The sequence below is a fragment of the Microcaecilia unicolor genome, chromosome 10 (genome assembly GCF_901765095.1).
Source record: "Microcaecilia unicolor chromosome 10, aMicUni1.1, whole genome shotgun sequence".
NCBI lineage: Eukaryota > Metazoa > Chordata > Amphibia > Gymnophiona > Siphonopidae > Microcaecilia > Microcaecilia unicolor.
The window spans coordinates 220,523,534-220,544,822 of NC_044040.1; the positions used below are offsets into that span (position 1 = coordinate 220,523,534).

A 21,289-nucleotide genomic window follows, 5' to 3' on the forward strand; every position below is an offset into this window, starting at 1 on the left:
TTACCTAGTGCTTCAAAGGTTGGCTTTTCAGTGTGGGCCGGGGTCCACACAACTGCAGTTTTTCTACCTTCACGTTCCCTTTTTGCCAAAATTTCAAACAGCAATTTCCAATATGTGTAATGTTGTAAATTTTTACCTGCACTGGTTATCATCCCCCTACGCTGCCATTTTAATATATGATACTGTAGTGAACTTGCAACGTAACCACTATCAGTATATATAGTGACATTTTGAGTCATATCAGTGTGTTGTAAGGCTGTAATAACGGCTAAAAGTTCAGCATGCTGTGCAGTCTGATCAGGAGGGGTTTTATATTGTACTTGCATTATCTTTCTTAGATTCTCATCTACCTGCACGCAGGCAAAGCCTGCAACAGTCCTTTCACAAGCTCCATCTGTAAACCATATTAACCCATCAGATAAGGGTTCAAAAGTAAGACAGTGAAATGTAGGGATTTCTATAGTATCGATCTCACCCTCTTGATCGACAGGAAAAAGCAGATCTATCTTATTTCTCTGTTCTTTAGTTAATGGTATTATTCTTATATCTTGTCCTAAAAGTACTGCTTGATATTTTCCAAATCTAGTGGCTGTCAATGCTGTTTGGCTAGGGCTCAACAGCGTTTTAATCGTGTGGTTGGTATGTATTACAATAGGAACAAAAGGCATTTGTGCTCTCCATTTACCTACTGCAGCCACTATAGCTGTCAGTAACTTTGGTATTTCTTTCATTCCTTTTTCCACATGATTAAAAGAGCCTGACAAAAAAGCTACTGGTGCATTTACTTCATTATTTTGATTAATCATAGCTGCCCAACTATTTCCCATGTCTTTTACCCACAAATGCACAGGTGATTGGATATCTATTACTGCTAACGGTCCTGGAGATAATAAATCCCTCACAATCTTAGCCAATATTATCTTATCCTGCTCTTCCAATACAATGAGTGTATTCTTTGGTGTAGCTGCGGGCAGTTTCAAATGTTTATACAGTCTCATTACTTTTGTGTATAATTTGGTATCCATTGTCTGCAGTAATTTAACATTCCCAAAACAGCACGTAACTGGGTAACTGTTTGCGGTACCGGGGTTTCATTTAAAATAGATATAACTTCTGGTATAATGACCTTATGTTCTGCTGAAACATTTTGTCCTAAAAAGGTGACAGTAGACTGAGCTATAACACATTTTTCCCTGTTACATTTATATCCTAACTCTCCTAATACCAAAGTAATTTTGTAGTCCAATCTAGGCATTCTGCTTCAGTCTCAGCAGACAGTAGAATATCATCTACATAGACAAACAATGACTCCTGAAATCCTTTAAATCCATCATTAGTTGTTTTGAGAATACCGATGGACTATCAATAAAGCCTTGAGGCATCCTAGTCCACCTGTATGCCTCACTCTGTACTATAAATGACGTCAAATCCCTAGACTCTGGATGAAGAGGTATTGAAAAGAATGCATTAGACAAGTCAATAACAGTGTTATATGCATATATATTCTGGGTATGCAAAAGAGTAGCAGGATTTGCACAAATCGGAAATTGATTTCTTGTAATCTCATTTAGCTCTCTTAAATCATGTACTATCCTTACATTGTTTTCCCCTTTCGGGACCGGAAACAATGAGGTATTGTACGGGGATACTGAAGGTTCAATAATACCACATTTCAATAATTTACCAATGTGTTCCAGGGTTTTGGATACTAATTTAGGTCGTATGGGGTAAGGGTCTTGCTTCGGCCCCTTTGCCCCTTCTATTAATTCTATCTTATGGGGTTTTGCATTTACGGCTAGTCCATATGGTGAATCACTTGTACTCCAAATATGTTGTGGTAATTCTTCCATAACCCTTACTTTATTTTCATTATTCAACTGCTGGACCATGGTGAGCAAACTTGGTATTTCTTTATTTCCAAAATCTAAACACAATCCTAATTGAGACAATAAGTCTCTACCACACAAATTTACTGGGCAATCAGGTGCCACTAAGAAGGGTACCACAGCCTCCCTTGAACCGTGCGGTTGGCATTCCAAGCGCACCAGAGTCGGTTCCGTTAGCCTTTTTCTTTGTTCTATCCCCGTAAATCCCACTGTTGTTCTATACTGATTTGAAAGCTTAACTCCCTGCGGTTTTGCACATAACACAGAGGTACTCGCCCCTGTATCTATCAAAAATCTCACAGGAGTTCCATATTTGCCAATTGTCAATGTAATAAAGGGTTCCCTTGTGTCTAACCTGAAAATCATTCCCTCTTCCTGACACGGGTTTGCTTCCAGTCAATAGCATTGGTCTGGAGTATTCTGCCAAGTTGGAAAAGCATTTACAGTGCCTTGTCTCTGTACTGCAGCCCCTGGTCCCTGTGATTGCATCGCCGGCTGCTGTAAGGCAGTCTGCGGGGCACTCACAGGCATCCCTACTACTTGTGGCATTAATCCTTGCTGCGTCTGCATTTGTACTTGGGGCATTCCTGCATTCTGATAACATTCTGAAGCATAGTAACCATATTGCTGACAAATCATATTGTTCAGATGTTATTAAAGATTTTAAATCACCTCTTTCCCTATTAGCCCTACACACAAAACTAACTAGGACTGTGACTAATTCAAGCCAGATAATCTCTTAACACTGCAGGAATCTCACTTAAAAAAGAGTCAAACAAAGTTAAATTGCAAAGACATTCCACATAGAGAACTAGAAACAGAATAACACATATTTTAAAATAAACAGAGATCACCTTATAAGACAAAATCAAACTTATTTAAATCTAATCTAAAACAATCTTTTAAAAGGAACAAAAAAAATTTCAGTTCTTTCAGACCTTTCTAACCGTTAGCTTAGCAACAGCCAGACACCGAGAAATCAAAACAGATGACATTCCTCAACCTTCAGGCTGAACCAAAGGCTGATTTTCCTGTTCTCGCTGTATTTTTTCTACATCTGCATGAAGAAGATCTGCTGCTACAGAAAATAAATTCCAAATTGTAAGATGTTGTTCTAAGCTTTTCTTCTGCCTAGTTTTATTTTTATTTTCTTGTAAGTAGCTCAGGAGAGATAATAATTTTGGACGATCAAACGATCCATCCTGAGACCAGCTCAAAACAGAATCTTTTGCATCATATTTGATCCATTTCTCATGTATCTTTTCAATCTGTTTTTTTTTCTAATGGGAATAATTCTATGACATGCTGCAAAGGGGAGCATTTTTTTGAACTATCTAAATCTAAATACATAGCATACACAGGAGGCTTTTCTTTCTTATCTGCTCCTTTCCCTTTCATTTTATTCTGACTATTACAATTTCTCCTATAAAGCCACAATCTACAAAAATATACTAATGCACTTAAACAAAGAAAATATACAAAAAAAAACTACAAAGCTAAACAAATAATCGGTAATAAGGCCACAGTGTAAGCTTACTCACGCGTCTTCTTATTTCTCTTTTTAGCAAGCCCAGGAGTTATCACCTGTATGTCCACGTCAGTAGTTTGATCAATCCCACATCAGTGGAGCACAGAAATCATCAGGTTTAAACAACGCTTGCTTTACTTTCAATCCTGTAAAAAACTTCATTAACAACACTTAATCTCGCCTTCTCTTTTCCGTGTGCGGCCTACTCCTACTCCTACTCCTGGCTGGCTCGCCACTTTGAAGAAAAGGATGCCGCCACTTTTGTAGAGAAGGCTAGACGAATTTCATATTTAATATAAACAGTGTATTTACAATTTTTCTGCATAGCTCAATGGGCTATTGCAGGAAGCATTTCTTGATAAGCAATATACAAGCCAGAATGAATGATTAAAACAAAGCAATGTAAAGCAAAGAAATCAGAATGCTATATGCAGAGAGAGAAATCTATATACAGACAAAGACAAATTCAAAATGCTTACTTATTTCTTTGTTCCCACTTTCCTTATAATCTTCTCCTGATATCACGTTCTTGCAGGCTGTACCATAAATCCTACAGCAGAACATATGCTGCATCTGGTTCCCATTATCCACAGACCTTTCCTGGAGCCTGCCTTGGCTAATGTGGGCCCCATCATGTCCCAGGAGGTTTTAGTGTTGAAACAGCTAGCTCTGCATGTTTTTTTGAAGCATTCCACTCCAATTTTTTATGCTTTATTCAACATTTATGCTTTTATTCAACAGTATAGAGGATAATTTCAGAATGGCTGCCTAACTTTCGTAGTAAGTATGTAATTTACACCAATTAAACACATAAACATTTTATAAAGTACATATGTAAACACTAACTCTCCTCCCCACCCCACCCCCACCCCCCAGAAAACATCTGCTCAATTTGCACAGTCTTATGCATATAGAGGCTGTATACACATACTTCCACTGTTATGGAGAGTAGTGACATATTGCCTGCATGGGAAGGCCAAGTAGGTACCTAGGGCTTGATATTTCAAATGATTTAAGCAGACAGGAGAGGATTTTGCTCTCTTAATATGTGCTCTGTGTGCTGACCATTGATTTTCAGTGGCATCTAAGTGGGCAGTCCCATTGAACCTTGGCACAGGGGCGCTACGGGGCAGAGTCAGGGAGGAACTGGCAGTTAGGTGGGTGTCAGTGCCATGTAGTTAAGCGGGCATAGAGAGCCACACAAAAAGCAGTCCTTACTATGCCTTCAGATCCTCAGATACTATCACCCCAAGATTCCTCTCCCCATCCGTTCCTATCAGACTCTCCCCGCCTAACACATACGTCTCCCGAGGATTTCGATTCCCTAAGTGCATCACTTTGCATTTTCTTTGCATTGAATTTTAATTGCCAAACCTTAGAACATTCTTCTAGCTTCCTCAGATCCTTTTCATGTTTTCCACTCTCTCCCGGGTGTCCACTCTGTTACAGATCTTAGTATCATCCGCAAATAGGCAAACTTTACCTTCTAACTCTTCGGCAATGTCACTCACAAATATATTGAACAGAATCGGTCCCAGCACCGATCCTTGAGGCACACCACTACTCACCTTTCCCTCCTCCGATCGAATTCCATTCACCACCACCCTCTGGCGCCTGTCCGTCAACCAGTTCCTAATCCAGTTCACCACTTCGGGTCCTATCTTCAGCCCATCCAGTTTATTTAAGAGCCTCCTGTGGAGAACCGTGTCAAAAGCTTTGCTGAAATCTAAGTAATTACGTCCATAGCTGTCAGGCCTAGTAAACCTCAGAAAGTGAGCCTCTGTGCCGAACAGAGTTAGGCAGCCGGACAATCCTGATCTTACCTGAAGAGTGGAGCAGCACTCCTCAGGAGGTCAGGGGTGTGTAGACACAGATGAGACTTCCAGGGCAGATGGAAAGCAGGAGCAAAGTCCAAGACCAGACAAGTCTCAGAGTAGGTGACAAACAAAAGCACAGTCCAGGTCCAGGCAAGTTTCAGGGCAGGCGGCAAACAAAAGCACAGTCCAGGTCCAGGCAAGTTTCAGGGCAGGCGGCAAACAGAAGCAGAGTCCAGGTCCAGGCAAGTTTCAGGGCAGGCGGCAAACAAAAGCCAGAGTCCAGGTCCAGGCAAGTTTCAGGGCAGGCGGCAAACAAAAGGCAGAGTCCAGGTCCAGGCAAGTTTTCAGGGCAGGGCGGCAAACAAAAGAAGAGTCCAGGTCCAGGCAAGTTTCAGGGCAGGCGGCAAACAAAAGCAGAGTCCAGGTCCAGGCAAGTTTCAGGGCAGGCGGCAAACAGAAGCAGAGTCCAGGTCCAGGCAAGTTTCAGAGCAAGAGCAGTCCAAGAAAAACCCAACGCCACAGAATCCACAAAAGCAGAAGCCGAAGCAATGAGAGTTCTGCCTTGCTGCTCCTAAATAGCCCTCCCCATCAGGAGGACCGGTAACAGCTGAAAGGAGGCGGAGCTACCCACAACCGTGACTCAACAGCCCCGGATTGGCCGGCCAGAGCAGGAGGCGGAGTCAGCCGCGATCGGCCAATCCGGACGTTGTGGGGAGTGACATCATTCCTCTGAGGCTCCGCGCCTGCAAAGGATCCCTTTCTCGGGGAACGCCGGCCCTGTCCACCTGGCCGGCGTCTCCCCACCGCCACCGAAGCGGACCGGAGGGCCGGAGCAGCCCAGACCGCAGACAGGACTCCAGCGGTTGTGACGCAGGGGCCTGGCCCCTGCCCGCCCCCCCTGGCCAACCCTCCCTGCGGCACCCTGACAGCGCGGCACGCCCGACGGAGAAGCGGCACAGGTGAGGGACGCGACAGTACCCCCCCCCCCCCGAAAGCCCACCTCCTCCGTCTTGGCCCAGGTCTAGAAGGATAACGAGAGTGAAACTCTCGAACCAAATCGGGTGCATGGACATTCTTTGCTGGTTCCCAAGAATTATCTTCAGGACCAAAATTTGTCCATGAAATCAAATAAAAAAGTCTTCCCCTTTGGAGCTTGGAATCCAGAATTTCCTGTACCTCAAACTCAGGATCCGGCTCAGAATCAGGAACAGTAATCCGCTTAGGTTCAGGATGCCACTGTGAGGCCCGGAAAGGTTTGAGTAAGGAGACATGGAAAGCATTGTGGACATGCAGGTTACTAGGTACTGTAAGTGAAGACGATAGACTACCGTCCCCACTCTGGTTTGAACAGCAAATGGACCAATAAATCGGGGAGCAAACTTCAAGGACGGAAGACGAAGCTTCAGATATTTGGTGCTGAGCCACACCCGTTGCCCAGGCTGGAAAACAGGAGTGGCCCGACGATGGCGATCAGCAAACCGTTTATACCGGACCGCCGCCCGCTGCAAGTGGTGCTGTACTGTTCTCCAAGTGTCCTGGATAGTGGAGAGAGTCGGCTGAACTAGTTGAGGAGCGTGATCCAAAGGAAGCGGAGGAGGAAGACAAGGATGACGTCCAAAAACAGCAAAAAGGGTGAAGTCTGGGAGGCAGAGTGCACACTATTATTGTAGGCGAACTCAGCCCAAGGCAAAAGATCAGTCCAATTATCCTGACGGGCGTTAGTAAAAGCCCGGAGGAAAGCCTTAAGCGTCTGATTAGTCCGTTCAGCCATGCCATTCGTCTGCGGATGATAAGCTGAAGAAAAAAGTGTGGCGACACCAAAAGCGGAGCACAAGGACCTCCAGAATCGAGACGTGAATTGAGAACCCCTATCACTGATGATACGCTGAGGAAATCCATGTAAGCGAAAAACATGCTGGACAAAATGGGAGGCCAAACAGCAGCAGAAGGTAGGGTTCGCATAGGAACAAAATGTGCATGCGGGAAAAAACGATCCACCACTACCCAGATGACAGTGTTACCCTTGGAGGGAGGAAGATCCGTAATAAAGTCCATAGAAATGTCCTGCCACGGATGCTGAGTATGGGCAAGGGTTGCAGAGGTCCCCAGGACTTGCCCGGAAGAGACTTGGTGCGAGCACAGGTGGGACAGGTAGAAACAAACTGGAGAATGTCCTGAGCCATATGAGGCCACCAAAAATAACGGGAGATGAGATGATAAGTCTTCCGGAACCCAAAATGTCCAGAAAAGCAGAAGAATGACCCACTGTAACACCTTGCGTCTGGAGCGGGAAGGAACCGGGGTCCGCAGAGAAGCAGCAGCCACCACCGACGCAGGAAGACAAGCCGGATCTAGCATAGGAGAAACCTCATCAGGTTCATCGGGCTCCTCAAAGGCTCGGGAGAGCGCATCAGCTTGGACGTTCTTTTCAGTAGGTCGGAAGATCAAGTGAAAGTCAAAACGGGCAAAAAAAAAGAGACCATCTGGCTTGCCGTGGATTGAGACGCTTGGCATCCTGTAAATAAAGAAGATTCTTATGATCAGTGATCACAGTAAAAGGATGTGCGGCCCCCTCAGAAGATAACGCCATTCCTGAAAGGCAAGCTTCATGGCTAGCAATTCTCTGTCCCCCCACCGTATAATTACGCTCCGCTGGGGAAAACTTCTTAGAAAAGAAAAAACAAGGATGCCGTTTACCAGAAGAAGCCACCTGTGATAAGACAGCTCCAGCTCCAAGAGCAGATGCATCCACTTCAACAACAAAAGGCTTTGCAATATCCGGAGTACGGAGTACTGGAGCAGACACAAAAGCAGTCTTTAAAGTAGAGAAAGCCTCCAGAGCTGTGGGGGACCAATTCCGCACATCGGCCCCTTTTCTGGTCAAAGCTGTCAAAGGAGCCGTAATCAAAGAATAATGTGGAATAACTGTCTGTAGTAATTGGCGAAACCAAGGAACCTCTGCAAGGCCCGGAGTCCTTGAGGCAGGGGCCAATCTTGGATAGCCTGAAGCTTAGCAGGGTCCATCTGAAGGCCATCGGCAGAGATAATATGTCCCAGAAAAGGAATAGTCGACTGGTGAAATGCACATTTCTCCAACTTGGCAAACAGTCGATGAGCCCGAAGGCGTTGGAGCACCGTGCGCACGTGCCCTGGATGGTCCTGAGGAGAAGCAGAGAAGATTAGGATATCATCCAAATAGACAATGACGGATGAAATACAGTAAATCTCGGAAAATGAAATTAATAAAGTCCTGAAAAACAGCTGGAGCATTACACAGGCCGAAAGGCATGACCCGGTATTCAAAGTGGCCCTCGTGAGTATTAAATGCAGTCTTCCACTCATCCCCCTCACGAATGCGGATCAAATTGTATGCACCTCGGAGATCCAACTTGGTGAAGATAACCGCCCCCTGAAGACGATCAAATAACTCAGGGATTAGCGGAAGAGGATAGCGGTTCTTAATCGTGATAGCATTCAGTCCTCGATAGTCAATACAAGGTCTCAGCGACCCGTCCTTTTTGGACACAAAAAAAAAACCCGCACCAGCCGGGGAGGAGGAGGGTTGAATAAATCCCTTGGTAAGATTCTCATGAATGTATTGCCGCATAGCAGCCGACTCAGTTCTGGACAGAGTATATAATCGTCCCCTAGGAGGCATCTTGCCCGACGGAGAAGCGGCACAGGTGAGGGACGCGACAATAGCTCGTCCCTGATTCAATTCTCCTGTCACCCAATCAAAGAATTCAATGAGATTCGTTTGGCACGATTTCCCTTTGGTAAAACCATGTTGTCTCGGATCTTGCAACTTATTGGCTTCCAGGAAATTCACTATCCTTTCCTTCAGCATCGCTTCCATTACTTTTCCAATAATCGAAGTGAGGCTTACCGGCCTGTAGTGCCCAGCTTCTTCCCTATCATCACCTCCGCTGTTCTCCAATCCCTCGGTACCTCTCCCGTCTCCAAGGATTTATTAAACAAATCTTTAAGAGGACCCGCCAGAACCTCTCTGAGCTCCTTCAATATCCTGGGGTGGATCCCATCCAGTCCCATGGCTTTGTCCACCTTTAGCTTTCAAGTTGTTCATACACACTCTCTTCCATGAACGGTGCTCTATCCACTTCAATCTCATTTGTACTTTTTGCAGTCCATCGCGGTCCTTCTCCAGGATTTTCTTCTGTGAAAACAGAACAAAAGTATCTATTTAGCAAATTTGCTTTTCTTCATCATTATCCACATAGCGGTTCGCTTTTTAAACCCAAAGGTGAATCTGTAGGGTGCCTGAACGATTAGGTGTAAACTGTGTTGTTTGGTTTTTTTCTTGTTTTGAACTGGTTTGGTTCCTATTGATCTGTACATCTACTGTCTGGAATTTTGGAAGATGGAAATAAGAAAATAAAAATTAAATTTTGGATGTACTTTGCAGAAGTTGTTGTTTACTTTTACAATGTGTGCCATGGATGCCTGTTCTGGTATATGCATGTGATAATATTTGAATAACTGTCTATATTTATGGCTATGATTTCTGAACATGTGGCATCATTGGACAGACTTTGTTAGATGTTTCAGACATATCCATTTATTTGCTCCCATGATATAACTGAATTCTATTATTTATTTATTTATTTATTATTTATTGCATTTGTATCCTATTTGCAGGCTCAATGTGGCTTGCATAGTTTTGTTAACATAGTCATTGCAGGTTCAATGTGGCTTACATATTTTGTTAGCAAAGTCATTGTAGGGTGACAGATACATTTAATATTGTGTCGAGGTTAGGTAAGGGTAGAAGGAAGAAGAAAGGGGTGATTAGGTAGTTATAGTGATTAGGTAGTTATAGTAGGTGAGTGTCAGGCGGATTTGTGTGCCCATTAGTTCTCATTGTGTGCCTTGTTGAAGAGATATGTCTTCAGAGATCTGCGAAAAATAGTTGTTTCGTTGATTGTTCTTAGGTCTGTAGGCAGTGCATTCCACAATTTCGTGCCCAAGTATTATTATGTCTCACTGCTATTTTCAAATGTAAGCCACATTGAATCTTTTATCCTCCACCTTTTAAGACAGTGCCTATCTAGCTGCTCCTTTCTAAGCACACTACCAGAACCCTCATCCACACTCTAATCACCTCTCGCTTAGACTATTGCAACTTGCTTCTCACAGGTCTCCCACTTAGCCATCTCTTTCCTCTTCAATCTGTTCAAAATTCTGCTGCACGACTAATATTCCGCCAGTGTCGTTATGCTCATATTAGCCCTCTCCTCAAGTCACTTCACTGGCTTCCTATCCGTTTCCGCATACAGTTCAAAGTCCTCATATTGACCTATAAGTGCATTCACTCTTCAGCTCCTCAGTACCTCTCCACTCTCATCTTTCCCTATATTTCTCCCCGGGAACTCCGTTCACTGGGTAAATCTCTCTTATCTGCACCCTTCTCCTCCACTGCTAACTCCAGACTCCGTTCCTTTTATCTTGCTGCACCATATGCCTGGAATAGACTTCCTGAGCCTGTACGTCAAGCTCCATCTCTGGCCGTCTTCAAATCTAAGCTAAAAGTCCACCTTTTTGATGCTGCTTTTAACTCCTAACCCTTATTTTATTATCCTCACTTTAATATTCCCTTATCTCTTGTTTGTCCTGTTTGTCTGTCCTAATTAGATTATAAGCTCTGTCGAGCAGGGGCTGTCTTTCATGTTCAAGTGTACAGCGCTGCATACGTCTAGTAGTGCTTTAGAAATGATCAGAAGTAGTAGTAGTAGTAGTGGCTGGATGGTGATGGCACAAGGAAGGCAAGTTTGGTCCAGTGAAGAATAACTGAAAACGACCTGTTCCTTTTCGGACCCTAATATTACCATATTGAAAATGCGACCATACCATGCCTCTATGGTTATGTTACACTAATAAATTAAATGATTAACTGGCTATCTTGAAAGGATTATATAACCTTTGGATGCATGACTAGGAACACAGACATACACTTATTTATTCAATATCATAATTCCTCATGGCAGACTTCTATGGTCAACGCCCTGATCGTGACTGAATAGATAGGGATGGGCTAGAGTGTAAATTTTAAGGTTTCGGCATTAGCTTCAGAACTTTTAGTACAAGAACAGTGCTGGGCAGACTTCTATGGTCTGTGCCCTGAGAAAGGCAAGGACAAATCAAACTCGGGTATACATATAAAGTATCAAATACCACGTAAAATGAGTTTATCTTGTTGGGCAGACTGCATGGACTGTACAGGTTATCTGTTGTCATTTACTATGTTACAGCCAGAAAACAACATTTTAGGGTGGATAGTGGTCACAGTGAGCTCCTTTTATTTTCAACCAGATAGAAGCGTTTTCAGGTTTGGCACAGTATAAGTCATCATAAGAACAAAATATAAGAAAACCAATGGACTGCATTAGGGCCTCATAGCCCATTAAGTTATGCTTAAAGAAAAGAGATCTACTGCATGAAACAAAATATTTATTTTGACTTATAAAACCACTTGTCCCTGAAACATGCCTAAAATGCAAACTTCTACAAAATGCAGATGATTCCATGTGCCCCAATCTTTATAACAGGCGTCCCAAGGCAGATTACAGCAGCAGTTAAGGTGAACCCTTCAGTAAAGAGGATATGCCCACTGAAATTTGGCCATATATTACAGTATTGTATAGAAGAGTGTAGAAAAAATGAGCACAAAATCCAGCCTTTATTAGTGCTACAATAATTTTCGAAGCTGTTTTAGTAATATTCAGTTTTTATTTCATGATATTTATATCTACATATGGAAAGCTTTCAAATATGTAAAAAGAAAAAAAATCTTTTGCCCCCCCCCCCCCCCCCCCCCCCCCCCCCCTTTTAAGGCACTGCCTATCCATCCAACTGGAAGAACTTTTTACTAAAGCATAGCTCCAGTTATCTGCAGCAGGGCCCATTTTATTCCTATGGGCCCTACTGCAGATAACGCGAGCTAAGCTAAGCTTTAGCAAAAGACTCCCTTAGACTTTGCCTTTTAATCAGCGTTTGCTATTGTTTTGGGTGAACTGAAGCTCCGCCTACTGGCTTCAGCCCGTATAATGGACTAGATAGGAACAGGCCGCCGTATCATCTTTTCTTTTTTTTTGTTTGGTCTGAAGCATATCTTAGTGACCCGGAAGCGGAAGTGTCTTAGTACGGGAGCGAAGGTTCTCTTCCGGTCTGTGCTCGGCGGTGTCCACCGTCCTCGAGACTCCAGGCGCTAAGTTGTGCTGCAATGGCCGGGATTCTTTTTGAGGACATTTTTGATGTGAAAGATATTGATCCTGAAGGCAGGAAATTTGATCGAGGTAGGAGAAAGGATTAGAGAGCGGCCGGGGGGGGGGGGGGGGGCAGCGACGTCCTGCGAGGGGAGGGAGAGTGGAGGCTAAGGACAAGGGATTGAAATGTTTCAAATTCACCTAACTATTAATTTTCACATTTTTCATTTGTTGCCCAGCTAATAATCTAGGGGACGGGGTAGAGGATCCTGCTGTATCCGTCTTTTACCTTTTGCCATAATCTAGCTCTTAAAATATATATAAAAAAAGGAGTAATTTATAGAACAGCAGTAGCAACAGTGAATAAAATATGGTGGGGTGGGGGGGCAGGGTACTCTCTCTCTCCCCCCCCACACACTCCCTCTCTCTCCCTCCCCCCCCCCCCCCCCTCTCCCTCTCTCTCCCTCCCCCCCCCCCCCCCACACTCCCTCTCTCTCCCTCCCCCCCCCCCACACTCCCTCTCTCTCCCTCCCCCCCATACTCCCTCTCTCACCCCCCCCACCTCCCCCTCTCTCTCACCCCCCCCACTCCCCCTCTCTCTCTCTCCCCCTCCCCCCCACACTCCCTCTCTCCCTCCCCCCACTCCCCCTCTCTCCCCCCCACCTCCCCCTCTCTCTCCCTCCCCCCCCCCACACTCCCTCTCTCTCCCCTCCCCCCCCCCCCCCACACTCCCTCTCTTCCTGGATACTGTTTGATGGGCTTCGCTTTTCTCGCAGTTTCTCGGCTTCATTGTGAGAGCGAGTCCTTCAAGATGGATCTCATTCTGGATGTTAATATACAGATCTACCCTGTAGATTTGGGTGAGTTGGTATTTATCAGGCACACCTTTTGCTTCTGTCTCTTCTGTAGCAGTGGTGGATATAGAACCACCTTTTCCTTTAACTTATCCTGACCTACTTTGCTCAAGTAGTGATATGTCCTCACTGATGGAGCTTGATGTGATCAGTGTGGTAAATTTAATGCTTTGCTGTATGCATTTGCTCTAACTCTGTCCTTTCAGGCTGAGCTTCTGCATGCGGCGGCTGCTGCTGTGACAGGATACAGGTATTGAGTTAGGTGTCTCTTGCTCTTTTTTTCTTGGAACAAAAAAACAGAAAAAGGGGAGCAACCACTGAAGTTCCAACTCTGGGATATTTATTAACAATTTAACACTACACAAAGGATACCCTAATATGACCCGATGCAGTCCTGCATTTTGGCGCAGAAGGCACCTGCAAAGAGGTGGGATAAGGTGGGATACAAATGCAACAAATAATAATAATAATAGTATTTTTTCACAGAGAGGGTGGTAGATAGTGGAGGAGTGGCCTAGTGGTTAGAGCACCGGTCTTACAATCCATAGGTGGCCGGTTCAAATCCCGCTGCTGCTCCTTGTGATCTTGGGCAAGTCACTTAACCCTCCATTGCCTCAGGTACAAACTTAGATTGTGAGTCCTCCTGGGACAGAGAAATATCCAGAGTACCTGAATACTGAAAAAGGTGTGAGCAAAATCTAAATAAAAAATATGTGGAATGCCCTTCCGCGGGAGGTGATGGAGATGAAAACGGTAGTGGAATTCAAACGTGTGGGATAAACACAAAGGAATCCTGTTTAAAAGGAATGGTTCTGTAGAATCTTAGCGGAGATTGGGTGGCGACGCCGGTAACTGGGAAACAAAACGGGAGCTGGGCAGACTTCTACTGTCTATGCCCTGATCGGGACTGAATAGCTAGGGATGGGCTGGGGTGTAAACAGTGCTGGGCAGACTTCTATGGTCTGTACCCTGAGAAAGGCAAGGACAAATCAAACTCGGGTATACATATAAAGAATCTTGTTGGGCAGACTGGATGGACCGTACAGGTCTTTATCTGCCATCATTTACTATGTTACTATGATACTTAAGGATGAGTCAGAATGCTTCAACAATTGCAATAACCACCATCAAGAAATTCAGAGACTGGAAAACACCAATACAACAGGTAAAAAAAAAAAAAGCAATCTGCTAAACCGTAGTTCACAAATTGTTATACCCTAAGAAATGATGTTTTTTTCAAAAGGGGTCTCCTCTGCTTTTCTTTTGTCAGATCCAGAACCAAATGGGAGCTAGCTTTTCTAACATAATTTCACCAGCAGCAGAGGGATAACATTTTCAAAGACCTTTGTGCTTCAAGCTTTGTGAAATGAAAAACGTGATTTTTCTAAGCTCTTTTTGATTAGCCAGAATTTGTGATCAACGTGTTTATTTACAGGTGATAAGTTTCGGTTGGTGGTTGCTAGCACACTGTATGAGGATGGCACGTTGGACGATGGTGAATATAATCCCACTGATGACCGGCCATCCAGGTACCCACAAGAGAGAGTGCTAGAAAGGTGTGGTTGGGCAGGAACTTCTGGGGATCCCATGGAAACATAAATGTCATATTCGTTGATCATGAAGCTCAGTATCCTTTTTCTGACAGTAACCAATCCAGGTCATTTTGGAAGTGCTTTGCAGATTTATAGTGCTCTCTCCCAGAAAGCCTTCCAATCTAATTTTTTTTTTTTTATAATGATTTGCCCTCACTCTTTACAAAATGAGAATGTGGAGAGAACCCTTACCTTTTTGAAAACAGAGCAATGTGGTAGATGCTGTCTTCACTAAAGTCCAGTACCAATACATTTTTACTTTTCTTACACTTTGCACTTGCAGACTCTGTTATCTATTCTTTTCTGGTCAAGAACTTTTCAAAGAGAAACTCTGCAAGGAGTTGCTATTTGAAAATGAGCTTGCAAGTCTGTAGATGCAAATTCTTACCCTCTACATGACTGATTAGCAGAGACATCAATTGTTGACTATCCTGTTTTCATAGAACCAGATTAACTTTTGTTTTTGCAGCTTCGTTTTTATATTGGAAGCAGTTCATTGTTTTGAGCTGGCTTGCAAGGTTTTAGCCTTTTTTTTTTTTTTTTTTTTAATAGATAAGTATGTTTTGAAAGTTCCCAGACCACTTGTGCCCCTGCACAGATGAGGTTCATGTACTGTAATAAGAATGAGGCAGGATTGTTGAATTTGGATTCTTCTTTTTCCTACTAGGGCTGATCAGTTTGAGTATGTGATGTATGGGAAAGTTTACAGGATAGAAGGCGATGAGACCTCAACAGAAGCAGCAACTCGGCTGTAAGTCTCCTACAACCCTGATGGAGCATAGGGAGGGTCAACTAATGATGTTAGACAAAGGCTGATGTGTCCCAGCTAAAGGTTGATGGTGGTTTGCTGTGTGTAATGTGGTTGCTTGTTACTTTTTCCTTTTCAGGTCGGCATACGTATCCTATGGTGGGCTGTTGATGAGGCTTCAGGGTGATGCCAATAACTTGCATGGTTTTGAAGTGGACTCCAGGGTTTACCTCCTGATGAAGAAATTGGCTTTTTAATGCAGCACTGGGACAAGGAGCAACAGGCATTTTGCAGATGTGCTGAGCACAAGCCACAAAATCTTCACCTAGAAAGACTGCAGCATGGAGCTACCTGATTTTGGCACAGGAGTCTAGTTCTGATAAGGGTGATGGGAGTAGCAGCTTCTTTTTGTCCTGCCTTCCCTAGCAGGGCATTCATCTTGTTTACAAAAATAAGTCATGTTATCATCCTAGCTTGACCAAAGAAGCTGTGCAAGTTTCTGCAGGGCTTCATCTTGTAGGATGCTTCTAATCTTTAGATAATCTGCAGAGTGACTCGGGCCAGCGTTTTTGCCCTTATTCAATTATTATTATTATTGTTTTTACCAGCAGTTCTGTAAGTCTTTTTGTTTTGTGTTGAGATTTACTAGGCTAAAGAAATTCTAAATCATATGTGAGCCTAAAGTATTTAAAGATGTTAAACACAGCCCTTCTCTGTTTCCTGTAGTGTTATGGAATCAGTAGGTGAAGCAGAGCCCCGAGCTTAAGTTTCGGACTGGTTCTCTGTTTGTGACACCCAGAGGGTGAAAACAAGTGTCTGTTTTAGTAACTGAAGGGTAGTCTGTCAAATTACAGTAAACAAAACAGGACAAGGCACATGGATGGGCTTTCATAAGGAAGAGAATGATTACATTGTGGATCTTAGTTTTGTACATAGGAATGCCACAGTGTGCTAATGACATCCTGTCTTTCCCTATTGGCTGCCCATAAGAGTACAAGGGAAGATGTGTAACATTGAGAGGGTCAGGCCTGGAGCAGCTCTACTTAACCTGAGGGATAGAAAAGCAGCAAAGAGGGAAAGGCCTTGCTGCTGGTAGACAGTAAAAGAAACCCAAAACTAAATACATATTTCTGAAAATTTACAAAACCTATTTTTTCTCTTTTGTGGTACACACATTTTTCTGTGTGCTTGCAAATACTCAGTGGCAGCGATGCTTTCAAAATGCCTGATGTGGTTTGACCTTATGTTTTCATAGAGCAACTGAGAGCAGATAAAGACCATATGACATGACAGTGGTTTCCAAACGTGGTCCTGGAGGCACCCCAGTCAGTCAGGTTTTCAGGATATCCACAGTGAATATTCATGAGAGATTTGCATGCACTACCCCCACAACATGCAAATCTCTCATGAATATTCATTGTGGATATCCTGAAAACCTGACTGACTGGGGTGCCTCCAGGACCAGGTTTGAGAACCACTGTCGTATGGCCTATCTCTAATGCTCCTTCCTGTAGTACTTGATTTTCTTTTAGAAATTCTCTGCTCATACTTTGACAAGAAGGACTGAATGGGGCACACATATGGGTAATGTAACCAAATGATAGTGGGACACAACAGCTGTCCCAGAGCTCAGAACTGTGTGTGACGTTCTAAGTATGCAAAGCCCTTCCCCCATACAGTGCTCTTCTCAGTTGTTTCCACTCACATATTCAAGGCTTTTCGCCTTGGTGTGTCCAAAGAAAGAAGTTATTTTCCCTTTCATTCTGCTAGATCATTGGGTTGCATCCCTTACCAACTAGCAGATAGACTTTCCTAGTGACATCACTGGTATAAGGGCTGGTGCAGACAAAAATCAGTCTATTTCTTTTCCTCCAGCAGCTGGTGAGGTAGATGTGACCTCCAGATTTACAGTCCACGGCCTATATCCCCAGGGCTAGGTCTTTGAGCTGATATGTCCTGGGGTCTGTGTCATAGTCCTCACCACAGTTAAGCCAGGTAGTCTGACATAGGTCCCTGCCAGTGGGGTAGGGTGGGAACCTAGCAAGTACCCCCCCCCCCCCCCCCCAGCTTCCCTTTACAGGGCCTACAGCAGAGAAAAAAAGAAATTAGGATTGTTTTTATTCTCTTGGTTTCCCTGTGTGAATAAAGTTCTTTAAAAATAAATTGAAAGCATGGTGTAGTCTGGCCCTAAGCAGGGAAATCAGGCTCAGGAGTCGTCGTCTAGAGAAGTATTCTGGTCTAGTTCAATGGGTTAGTCGAGGGCTGGTGTTTTTGAGGGGGAGGGGTGGCATTAGGGTTCTTCTGCATTATTATGATGGTGGGAGGGGGGCAGCAGCTGAGTAGCGCCAATGGCTCCTTTGCCCTATTTGCAACCAGCAGTGCCCAATGTGGTCCTTTCATCTCCCAGGCTTGGGGGCAGTGAGGGAGCTGGCCTGTCGCTAGAGGTACATGGTGACATCATGTCAGCTGCAGCCCCTCCATCTTTAATGGAAATGGCAGAAATTTTGGCACCTTCTTGCTAAAGCATGGAGGGGTTCGGTGACCCTTAATCATGCTTTACAGGTGACTCCACTCCCGCAGCAGTAGGGCACCAGTGATTGTTTGCGAACAACCCACATGGGACACTGAAGTGATTGTGAATAAGGCACAGAGGTCCCACCTGCATCTCTTCAGGAGGCCCCCCTGGGGTTTGGAGGAGGAATTTGGTGCAACCCCACCCATGAGATGGCCGAGAATATAAAGGTCCCTTCTTTATTTTAAAAGGAGGTGGAGAGTTGCCTCTTTAATTTCAGTGTCCTGTGCCCTGCAAATCTCATAATCTTGGATGGGAACCCTGTCCCTGAGAGCTGCCCAGGTTGTTTTCCCCTACATATGGCCCTTTCACAGCCTGTCTTGGCTGAGTGGGAGGGTCCCGGAGAGTTGTAGTAACATAGTAAGTGATAGCAGAGAAAGACCTGAATGGTCCGTCCAGTCTGCCCAGTAGTCATTCATTATCAACTTAAGATCAATAACGAAAGTGATATTATATACTTGATCATGGTGTTTCTGGGACGTGAACCATAGATGTGTGCCCGGCACTGAGGTACTAGGTGCCTACTACAGAAAGGTGAGCTTGATAGGCTATTGCACTTCCCCAAAGTGGATGCCTTGGCCACAGAGGGTGATCAAGGCCACCACCATTCCGGTAAGGGGGAGGGGAAGGGGCTCATAAAAGGAAGGTCAACAGCTCCTTAAGCAGATTGTTGTGTTGGCCATGATGGGGGGGTTCCAGGTCTCCCACGATTGGGGCTATCGCCTGGTTCCTTCACCTTTGGGCACAACATTAGTGGGCTTGGAGTCTGGTGCCACCTTCCTCGATTTACTGAATGACCTGATTGCAGGATATCCCGATGAGCTTCTCCAAAAAGGAAGTTTGCTCCTGTACCTTGGAAGCTTTGCAGGTGATTGTGGCTCAGTCACTGAGCTGCAGATTCAGCTTCCAAGGTACACAAGCAAACTTCCTTTTTGGAGAAGCTCATCAGGATATCCTGCAAACCTGATGGCACGCTAGGTCTGTCCCTGGAAGACTGCAGAGTGGAGGTCTCTGAGGGAATGTACAGACTTCAGTTAAGCTACTAGGTCTATTCTGCAGAGGTTCTGTAAGGGTTTTAAAAAACAGAAATGGAGAGGGCAAATCAGTAGTGCTGGCTCTGCTTTGGAATTTGCTTACTGGAGGATTCTAGCCTGTGCCAGCCTTTTAACACCGGTGATGGGAAGAGTTCAGTTTTTATCTACATCTACCGGTTGGGGAGAAACACAACCCAATGGTCAGGATTGAATGAAACTGGTTTTTTATTTATTTTTATTTAATTCCTTGTATAGCACCTGAAAGCTATCAAAGTGGTTTACATTAAGAGAGATTTGTCTGTAATACATCTTATATCAGTTTTTTTTTTGTTTGTTTTCTTGTATGAAGATGTCCCAGATGAAGAAAAGGTTTCACCCATTGCCCACAGTGTGGGAGAAAGTTCCCTAAATTGTCTGGGCTCAGACCATAATCAGGGTTGGCTGTAAGTATTGTGCCAGGATGTCTTTGTGAGCCAGGACTGATTGCCTAAAGCAATCATTTAATGGCCTTACCCTTACTTTTGAAGTAGTTTGTAAAGATCAACTGTATTGATTCCTTGAAATAAAACATTACAGTAGTATAAATTGCTCAGAACTAATATATTTGAAGTAAAGGACAAATAGCCTTCCTGTCTAATGAGTTTTTGAATTGATCATCCTTAATTTTAAAGTATCAATTACTGATTACTGTGGAAATGTGAAGATGGAAGGTCTAAGATTACTCCAAGAATTTTTACAGAGGGACGGAGCAGAAGTTTAGTATCATCCCAGACACATCTGTCTCGGAGAATAACAAAGCTCACGTTTTCTCTGGATTTAGTTTCCATGTATGAGATGTCAACCAGGAGGTGGTAATAGAAAGTTATTTCAGGAAAGATTTATGGATTTCGGAGATTGATAATGGACATGATCTGAATATCATTTGCATAAATAAATTGTGTTAAATCAAGGGACGCGGAGTGACCAAGAGGGAGATAAATTGAAAAGAATAGGGACCAGCAAAAGTTATATGGGGCAGAGACTGTATCCTGCCAACATACCTTATAAATTCTGTCAGATACATAGAAATGAAACCAAGCTAGAGCTAAACCTGTTACCTCTAGGGCACAGACCGTATAAGTCTGCCCAGCACTATCCCCGCCTCCCGCCACCGGTTCTGCCACCCAATCCCAGCTAAGCTCCTTAGGATCCATTCCTTCTGAACAGGATTCCTTTGTTTGTCCCACGCGTGTTTGAATTCTGTTACCGTTTTCATTTCCACTACCTCCCGCAGGAGGGCATTCCAAGCATCCACTACTCTCTGTGAAAAAATACTTCCTGACATTTTTCTTGAGTCTGCCCCCCTTCAATCTCATTTCATGTCCTCTCGTTCTAATGCCTTCGCATCTCCGGAAAAGGTTCGTTTGCAGATTAATACCTTTCAAATATTTGAATGTCTGTATCATATCACCCCTGTTTCTCCTTTCTTCCAGAGTATACATGTTCATGTCATCAAGTCTCTCCTCATACGTCTTGTAACGCAAATCCCTTACCATTGTCATAGCTTTTCTTTGCACCGCTTCAATTCTTTTTACATCCTTCGCAAGGTACGGCCTCCAAAACTGAACACAGTACTCTAGGTGGGGTCTCACCAACGACTTATACAGAGGCATCAACACCCACTTTCTTCTGCTGGTCACACCTCTCTCTATACAGCCTAACAACCTTCTAGCTAGATAATGAAGGTTAGATAACTGATTGTCTCCTAGGACTCTGCTAAGTTTGATAATAAAAGGTAAATTTGTAACAGGGCAGTAGTTTGTAACCACACTTTTGCTGATGCTATGCTCTTTATTTAAAGGGTAAATGTGATTTTTTTTTCCCTAGCATATGGAACCTACCCCATTATCAATGCTAGAGGAGATTATAGATTGGCAAAGGCACCTCAAACTTCTTTACCAAATTTGATGGGATAGATCATGCGTTTGAGAGCAAAAGCTGACACTGGGCGAAAGGAAGACAATGTACTACATAGTTCTTGTCAAGTTAATATTGAGAG

The 21,289-nt window shown here is 44.0% G+C and overlaps 2 protein-coding genes across 2 annotated transcripts in view; both read left to right on the forward strand.

The window, feature by feature from the left end:
* Nucleotides 1-12,460, forward strand: part of LOC115478604 (erythropoietin-like) — a 117,399-nt gene extending 104,939 nt beyond the window's left edge. Inside the window, exon 6 of the mRNA XM_030216085.1 lies at nt 12,353-12,460. Coding sequence (XP_030071945.1) covers nt 12,353-12,457 — 105 coding nt within the window. The 3' untranslated portion in view covers nt 12,458-12,460. The remainder of the gene's footprint in view (nt 1-12,352) is intronic.
* Nucleotides 12,394-16,982, forward strand: POLR2H (RNA polymerase II subunit H). The gene is made up of 5 exons (XM_030216087.1): nt 12,394-12,541; nt 13,228-13,311; nt 14,741-14,834; nt 15,565-15,648; nt 15,785-16,982. The coding sequence occupies exons 1-5, from the start codon at nt 12,469-12,471 to the stop codon at nt 15,900-15,902; spliced, it is 453 nt and encodes a 150-aa protein (XP_030071947.1). The 5' UTR covers nt 12,394-12,468; the 3' UTR covers nt 15,903-16,982.
* The last annotated feature ends 4,307 nt before the right edge of the window (nt 16,983-21,289 follow it).

Excerpts from the sequence above, each read along its gene's own strand:
- POLR2H (XM_030216087.1), top strand. The coding sequence starts at position 12,469 with ATGGCCGGGATTCTTTTTGAGGACATTTTTGATGTGAAAGATATTGAT. Across the intron at positions 12,542-13,227 it reads AGGCAGGAAATTTGATCGAG|TTTCTCGGCTTCATTGTGAG; the intron begins GTAGGAGAAAGG and ends CTTTTCTCGCAG. Across the intron at positions 15,649-15,784 it reads ACAGAAGCAGCAACTCGGCT|GTCGGCATACGTATCCTATG; the intron begins GTAAGTCTCCTA and ends TTTCCTTTTCAG.